This window comes from Cucurbita pepo, chromosome 18 (genome assembly GCF_057944985.1).
Source record: "Cucurbita pepo subsp. pepo isolate OVF chromosome 18, ASM5794498v1, whole genome shotgun sequence".
NCBI lineage: Eukaryota > Viridiplantae > Streptophyta > Magnoliopsida > Cucurbitales > Cucurbitaceae > Cucurbita > Cucurbita pepo.
The window spans coordinates 7,289,933-7,298,984 of record NC_141815.1 but is presented as its reverse complement, the minus strand read 5'-3'; the positions used below and the strand labels follow the sequence as shown (position 1 = coordinate 7,298,984).

The window sequence follows — 9,052 nt, the reverse complement described above, 5'->3', positions numbered from 1 at the left end:
GTAGAAATTAAAGGTCGTTACATGTGGGTTCAATACTTTAACTTGAAGTTTTTAGTCTTGTTTGGTTTTCGAAGAAATGGGTTTAAGAATTATTCGACATATGAGTCGTTTCAAATTGGTTCTCTCTTAACTCAATATCCATTTCAAGAAATTGACGGTTTGGGTGTTGAAATTTCTTATATCTATGTTCGGACATACTAAAAAATGAGAAATTTACAGTCTATTTCATAGTGTTCTAGGTTAGAGAATGAAAGAAGAGGATTAAAAGGACCCAAAGAGGAGAAAAGAATGAGCAAATAGAAGAGGAAAGCTATGAGATGTAAATAAACAATTTTCATCTATTTACTGATCATTATAACATTATTTTGATTTTTCTTTATTTTATTTTCTTTCGTTGACTCTTTCATTGCAGTTCGAGATTTGAAGCTTAAAAAATCGAGTCATGACAAGTAGGTACCGTAAAAAATAAGGTGCATAAATCTTGATGTTATGAAATTTCTACGATTTTAACCGGCTTAAATGATAAATAAATATTGAAATTACAATTAATATAATGCAATAAAAGCGATTGTTATCTAATAACATCTTTGGACTAAGATTCATAATTTAATTATGAATTGATTAAATGAAAATTAAAATGTATTTAATGCTTCTATATTGAAGTTCGACTTTGCAGAACATGTCGGGAAGAACTCCAACTTCATATAAAATTTTGTTTGACGAGTTCACTATAACTTGAATACAAATGATTAATTAAAATTAACTTCTCAACTCTCATCCTTATAATTGGACCGGTACGTGTATCATGCCATAGATATTTCTCAAATATCAAGAATGTTAAAATTAATGGAATGTCTAACATTCTTGATACTCATTACATATCTTCTCTATACGTGAAATTTTGTCCTCATCTAGTTTATTATTATCGTGACGATTCCTTCTCTAGACCTCTTAAGCAAAGTATATATTAAACTTCTGTTTAAATAGTCATATCTATTAGTCTAGTACTATGATTACATTTTTGGAGCTCGCAACTTCTTTGTACAACACTTGAGCTATTATGACTATACCTTCGAAACTTATAGCTTTTTTATTCGACACTTGAGAATTTTATTGATATGACTAAGTTATAATAAAGACATGATTATAATACTACTTGAAAAGAAAAAGAAACCTTCACAATGGTATAATATTATCCATTTTGAACATAAGCTCTCGTGACTTTGATTTTGATTTTTCCAACAGGTCTCATCATTAAAGTCGTGTCCCTTAATTATATGTTCATGATTTTTCTCTTAATTGACCAACATTAAACGGGACGATCTTCAATAATTTTGATATTAAGCAAACAAACAAATGCATAATTAAAAAAGAAGACCCATCTTATTATTTATCAACGAAAACACAAAAATAAAAACGACAAGACAATGCAATTTATTTAATACTTATTTCCACTAGCAGTGTTTAAGAAAGTTGCGAGAACATATTGCAACGACACACAACAAACGACAGGAAGTGGTTGGCGAAACATGTTCATCCCTTGAGGAAATAAGAGAACCATTTTAGTGAATCCTTTGGTGTTCTAGTCAGGTTGTTATTGCGATCGATGTAGACGAGGCCGAAGCGCTTTGTATATCCATCTGACCATTCAAAAGTGTCCAGCAATGACCATGCAAAGTATCCATTTACCCTAACGCCATCCCTATAGTGTTTCCCAAAGTTTAGTAAGAACGTTACTTATGACACAGAAACACAACAAAAAAATATATTTAAACCAACAAAAATGAGGTCCGTTTGTCCAAAATATCGGTAATGCTCCATGTCCAAGATTTGAAATCTATTTTCTTGCATTTCTGGCAACATGATTATGCTATTTCTTCTAGCTTCTAAGAGGTAAAACTATCCTTACTAACCAACACGAATCCTTTCAACATGTTTTGTCCTCACTGACATGTTTTATTGGAAAATTTCCAAGATGTCACACGACAAACCTATAATTAAGCCTCTAAAAAGGACGGTACCCATTGTGGGTATAGGTACTACCTTTCAACTCTTTTAAATCTTTTTAATCATCCTATCTTATTGCTCTCATCTAGATATGATCTTGATTCACATCGAACATGGGTTTTTTTGTCAATTTTTATTTTATAAAACCTGAAATATTATTACTTTATAACACATCGAACATGGGTTTTTTTTTTTAATTCCCTCGAATCACAAATATTAAATATCAAACATTAAACTCGAAAGTATGAATATTGATGAAAATGGGTGAGTAGATGTAAATGAAAAAGAGAACCTCTCATTTAGTTACTTACCTCATTGCTTCGTGAAGAAAATAGAGATGTCCCATATGGTAAAAAGTTCTCTTACGGTCACAAAGTAGTTTACGAGCACTAGGATCATCATAATCAAAGAATCCTACACATGTATCATTTGATTAATAAATAAGGTTACGAATAACAATTTCTTTTTTTTCTTCATTCGAAAAGAAAAAAAGAGATTTTTTTCGATACCATTTTCGGTGATGTAGATAGGCGGATTGTTATAATCATTTTTCATGGTTATCAACAATTTTTGTAATCCCTTGGGATAAACTGAAAGCCAAGACGACGCATTCACCTACAATTGAAAGAGACGATTAGCCAAGTGTGATTAGTTAAGTTCATAATTGATGAAAATTTATGTAAATTACCTTTGGTCCAAGTGAAACTTCATGAAACGATCAGCAGCAAATCCCAAGCACATTATACAAAATTTAATTAGAGATTTTAAAAAGTTATGAAAGATAGAAAAATAATTTTACAAAATAGTTTTAGAAAAAGGATAGGATTTTGAATGATATAATATGAAGGCCATACTTGAAGTATTTACACCAGAATCGGTACGCCAGGAAGGGTATAGAACATGAGCGCTGGAGTCATCGATGGCATATGCAGCTGTGTAGTAGTTGAGTCCAAGAAAGTCATAGCTGCATTTGATCAAAGTGGCTTCGTCTTGTGTGAATGTGGGCAGTCTATCTTTTACACGCAGCCTCATACTTTGTGGGTAATCACCATGGACGATTGGATTGAAGAACCTATATCATTCATTTAATTTGGTTACTATCGAGTTCATGACTTAGATTAAGTGAGGATTTCGGGCCTCTCTAAATTTTTATGATAAATAAAAATTACCAAAATATCTTGAAACAAAGCCGGTTAGGAATCAAGACTCTCCACAATTGTATGATATTGTCCACATCTCTCATGGCTTTGCTTTGGGTTTTTCCAAGAGGCCTCATACCAATGGAGATAATATTCCTCACTTATAAACTCATGATCCTCCACTAAATTAACCAATGTGGGACTCACTCCCAATAATCTTCAACAAAGTATGAAAGGGAAAGCCCAAAGATGACAATATTTGGTAGCGGTGGGTTTGGGCCGTTACAATTGGTATTAGAGGCAGACACCGGATGATGTGCAGCGAGGAGGTTGTTCCCCGAAGTAAGCATGCTGGGCCCCGAAGGAAGGTGGATTTTGGTGGGGTTCCACATCGATTGGAGAAAGAACGAGTGCCAGCGAAGACGCTGGGCCCTGAAAAGGGTGGATTGTGAGAATCCCACATTGGTTCGGAAGAGAATGGAACACCCTTTATAGGTGTGGAAACCTTTCCCTTAGAGACGCATTTTAAAAACCTTGAGGGAAAACACACTCGAATTTAGAGTTCCTATGACTAAGCCATCGTGTTCGTATAGGTAATAACTTTCAATTCTTTTTAAGTTTTTCTCAGTAATTCAATCCATAGGATCACTCTCGTTTGAATGTGATCTAATTATTAAAGTTTGAGATGGTACTTACCAACCAGAAAAGAACTCAATAGCTCGTTTTGCAGCTTCTTCATCTGCAAAAGTGTTTGAATATGGTTCGTACCAATTTCCAATCACGGTTATTCCGATCACACCCTTTTGTGTTCTCTATAAACACAATGTGATAATACTTCAAAATATATGAAAGAATTCTTCATATAAATGCATATTGCTATAGTTTTAGAAATCGCAAACCTGATATTTCGTTCGATAAACTTTGACCGCACGAGCATGAGCAAGAATTTGGTTATGACCGACTATATACGGTTCCTTTGAAGAATCTCCATCACAACAATTATTGAGTATCCATCTCGAACATCTTCCCGGTGCAAATGTTCCTTGCGCATAACCGTTTATAGCGAACATATTTGGTTCATTCAAAGTGATCCAATGCTTAACTCTATCACCGAACTGGTTGAAGCAAACGTCGACATAGTCCTCAAAATCATTCCTGTTTTTCATTTTGAGTTTTGAGTTTAATTTTTATTTGGTTCCTAATTTCAAAATGTTACCATTTTTTACTTACAAAATTTGACGATCCAAGAAACCTCGATACTTATCTTCTAAAGCTTGTGGAACATCCCAATGGAATAGTGTAGCGTATGGTTTGAGGCCTATAAATAAATCAAAATGAAATGGTAATTTTTTTTTTTTTTTTACCGACTAATATATTCAATAAAATTTAGGACCAACCTTTCTTAAGGGCTTCATCGATGAGATTGTTGTAGTAATTAATGCCTTCTTGATTTACTCCTCCCTTCACTGTTCCATCTGCGGTAATTAAGAAACCCCCAAAAAGTTACCATTATATTTTCAAGTTTATTATTATTATTATTATTTTTTTTTTTTTTTCTTAAACTAAAAATAGCTTTTAATATCTTACCTGGCAATATTCTGCTCCATGCGATTGAGAATCTATAAGCGTTAAAGCCTGTGTCTTTCATAAGGGAGAGATCTTCCTGCATTTATAAAGAGACATATCAATCAAATTTTATATATATATATATATATATATATATATATATATATATATCTCGTGACGTGGGAGGGAGAGAGGGAGAATTTAATCTCTGTCTCGGACTTCATGGGTTAAATGAATATCTCTAATAGTAAATATTGAATAAATATTTATAAACAAGAACGTTTATCGCTAAAGGTAGAGATGTTCGTTTAACGTGTTGGGACGAAGACATGTCTTGCACAAAGTGGGAAATTTTCATTTAAATGGGAGAATGAAGAGGGAGCGAGAAAATATTTCTTCCTGTTAACTAAACGAGATCGAGACTGAAAATAGAAATTATATTTTTCGTTTCCGTCTTCCCCACGTATAAATATATGTATCTCTATATATCAAATTAAGACAAAACTAAATAACTTTTTTAAAATATTGAAAATTATAATAAAATATTGAAATTTGAGTGTTTGGTGAGTTATATTATATTTTATGAAATATTATTGAATTTATTAGAATTTCTATATTGTTTTTTTAGGTAAGATCTCAGGTCGGTTAGAGAGAGGAACAAAATATTCTTTGCGAGCGTGTAGAGACCTCTCCCTAGCAAACGCGTTTTAAAATCGTGAGGTTGACGGCAATACGCAATGGGCCAAAGCAGACAATATTTACTAGCGGTGGACTTGGACTGTTACTAATGGTACCAGAGCCAGACATCGGGCGATGTGCTAGTGAGGACATGAGCCTCGAAGGGAGTGGACACCGGGTGTTATGTCAACGAAGATGCTAGGCCTCAAAGGGTGGTGGATTGTTGGAGAGGGAAATGAAACATTCTTATAAGTGAGTAAAAATCTCTTAGACACATTTTAAAAACCTTGAGGGGAAGACGGAAAAGGAAACCACAAATAGGACAATATTGGGTGGCGATAGACTTTGGCGGTTACAAATGGTATCAAGTCAAATAACGGATGGGTGTACAGACGTGGATTGTGAGATTCCACGTTAGTTGGAGAGGGGAACAAAGCAGCAATCATTGTAAAAATGTTAAAACCTCTCTTATTAGAAGTGTTTTAAAATGGTGAGGAACAAATCATTCATTGTAAGCGGACAATATTTGTTAGCGGTGGAGTAAACCGTAACATTTTTAGTGGAAATTATATTGAAAAATATAAATTATCCATTATAAATTATATGAAATAAATATGTTTTTTAAAAAAATAGAAAATTTTATCCACCAAGAACTCGATTCCCACGAATTCTCCATGGTAATCCCACTCTGATACTAAAAAATAAATGAAAATTTTGGTCGAGATGCAAATTGAAATAGAAGGTGGAGCGAAAATGGAGAAGATTTTTTTTTTATCCGACCTCCTCTCATGAACATCTCTACCTAAATGTAAATGCGCATTTAAACCCTAAGCTATCTAAACCCAATCTAATCACTATTATTGTTGGCATCTCACGCACCTTGTATCTATGGTATGTATCTAAGGCTACATCTCCATTGCTACGATCGGCAATTTTATCTGCAATATTCACAAACACTTACAATCATAATGATCATAACATTTGAACAATTATAATTTTGTGTTATTTCTAAATTAAAGCTTACCCGGGTATATGTGAGTGAAAGTATCCCATATACTTTTTCCTTTTGATGAAACACCACCTTCATACTGAACAAAACACAAAATCAATCAACAAGGGAAGTGAAACTCACATTGGTTCGTAAATCTCTTCAAAGTTATAAAAAATTCTTAACCTGGTAAGCTGAAGATGATGCACCGAAATCGAACTCATTTGGAAAATCGCTTCTTTTGATAGTTTGAAATTCAACACCGTCTTGTGCTTCTACTAGAAGAAGACATACAAAGTTGAGGAAGAAGAGAATGACATAGTCATTTCTAATAGCCATTGTCACTCGATCTTGTTAGGTTTTGGTGTAACTTCTCTCTTAGTTGGCCTCCTTTATATAGAGAGCTTACACACTATTTGGCAACTCACTTCCTTCCCTTATATGCACATATTTCATATCGTGTTGAGGATGGTTAGGAAAGGAGTCTCACATATGTGTTAATTAAGGAATACATCTCCACGGGTACGAAATCTTTTGGGATAATTAAAATCCAAGTTACTAGAGTTTATACTCAAACTGAACAATATCATACAATTGTGGAGAGTCGTAATTCCTAACATATTAACGTATGGCTTAAAGAGAGGCCAATCGACGACTGTTTTGATTTGAATTTTTAATAATTAATTCATTAAAATTTTAAATTCCGACATTACGATCATATAGGCTAAAATTATATAAAAAAAGTCATGAACTTTTTATTTTGTTTCAATAATAATTAACTTTTAAAGGTTATAGTAATACCCTTTAGTCTGTGTCAAAGAAACAATGGAAACATGAAATTCGATTTTTTATTGAATCAATTAAGTTTACTTTTATTTTATTCCTTTTTTTTTTCTTTTGTTATTCAATTGTTTTCAGTGTTATGTGTTACAACAAGTGAGGTGTTTTAAATTTTTTTCGAAATTTATGCCATTCATAATGTCGTTTTAAAGAATATATTTCACATATGAGCTAAATAGTAGACGTTAGTAACAACTCTGAATAAGTAGAAATTTAAGGTCATTACACGTGGGATCAATACTTTAACTTGAAGTCTTTAGTTTTGTTTGGTATTCGAAGAAATGGGTCTAAGAATTAGACAAATTAGAGGGAAAAAAGACGGTATCCATATGAGTTGTTTCAAATTTGTACTTTCTTAACTCAATATCATTTCAAGAAATTGACGGTTAGAGTGTTAAAATTTCTTATATCTATGTTTGAGCATACCTAATGAAAGATTTTTTTTACCGTTTATTTCAGTATTATAGATTAAGAGGACCCGAAGAAGAGAAAAGAAGGAGCGAAGGTTATGAGATGTAAATGAAGTTACTAAGAAGATCATAGCCAAAAGGAGAGGATTACGTCCCATACTACGTCAATAGTTGCTATTTGTTTAATATTACACGAGCAAAATAGGATTTAGGGTATAGGATTTAGGGTTTGGAATTTAGGGTTTGAAGCGTATAAATCAAATATTTATTACCACTTAATAACTATGGCTAAAATTTCCCTTCCCTACAAAAAGAGGAAGACTTTAACAACAATCTTTTAAGCACAACATTATTACCCTAAAATCATAAACCAATCTACCATTACATTCTAAAAACTTAAGCTACTCATTATACATTCAATTAGGAAAAAAATTCATATTTTAGTTCGAAGTATATATCTTAATCAGTTATGCTCCAATAAATAAATAATTACTATAATAGTAAATTTGAACTGGAATTAATTCCGATCGAACAAACTTTGGTGAGATATTTGAACACTTAACCTCTTAGTTCAAAGTGACACCCGACTGAAGGAGTATATGACTGAATCGATACTACTTCCGAATGAGAGAAATCTTGAAAATAGGATGACTAAAAAATAATTAAAGAAAATGAAAGTTATTATCTATACTAATAAGGTGCACTTTCTTTTTCAGTGACTTTATCATAGAAACTTCATGGTTAAGCGTGCTTTGCTTGGAACAATTCTATGTTAGGTGACCTCCTCGAAGCTTTCTTAAAATTCATGTGAGTATGAACAAAAAATGTTGGAAGGACTCATATTGGTATGTAGGGATAATTTTCGCTCTTAAAAGTAAGGAATGGTAACTTGACCATATTGTAGAGAATGTAGGATATATCGAGGACATGCCAGGACATCGAGTGCCGAATCTGAATTTCGTATATCTTAAGCCGTTAAGCTTAGTTTCATAAATAAATAAATAATTATTGCATTCTTAAATTTGAACTAACTTTATTGGAAGATTTGAATCTCTTAGTCAAAATATATATCCTAATAAACTTAATTTTTAAAAAGTTAATTACTACAATTACTTCCTCCCTAAACTAACTTTGCATAAATAGCATACAATTACTTTATTACAACCCAACTTTAGAGAAAATTTCAAACTCTCATAAATTAATGCAATAAAATCAAGAACAAAAATTAATACCCGACCTAAGAAAAACTTTATAATCAACCTCGTAACCACATAAATTATTACGACTAAACCATTAATATTGTAACCTTTAGGCCGAGCTACAATACGAACACGACATAAATTACAAAGCTACTAAGTGTACAATCATAAATTAGACGTTTATACAACTTAAAAAGTGCCACACTAGGTTTCCACCCTCCCACC

The 9,052-nt window shown here is 32.5% G+C and overlaps 1 protein-coding gene across 1 annotated transcript; it reads right to left on the bottom strand.

The window, feature by feature from the left end:
• Positions 1 to 1,364: 1,364 nt before the first annotated feature.
• LOC111780503 (cyanogenic beta-glucosidase) lies at positions 1,365 to 6,783 on the bottom strand. The gene is made up of 13 exons (XM_023660929.2): positions 6,565 to 6,783; positions 6,415 to 6,478; positions 6,270 to 6,328; positions 4,734 to 4,809; positions 4,544 to 4,621; positions 4,377 to 4,464; positions 4,046 to 4,301; positions 3,843 to 3,958; positions 2,862 to 3,079; positions 2,696 to 2,712; positions 2,517 to 2,622; positions 2,319 to 2,421; positions 1,365 to 1,702 (listed from the first exon to the last, which is right to left on the bottom strand). The coding sequence occupies exons 1-13, from the start codon at positions 6,715 to 6,717 to the stop codon at positions 1,534 to 1,536; spliced, it is 1,503 nt and encodes a 500-aa protein (XP_023516697.2). The 5' UTR covers positions 6,718 to 6,783; the 3' UTR covers positions 1,365 to 1,533.
• Positions 6,784 to 9,052: the final 2,269 nt, after the last annotated feature.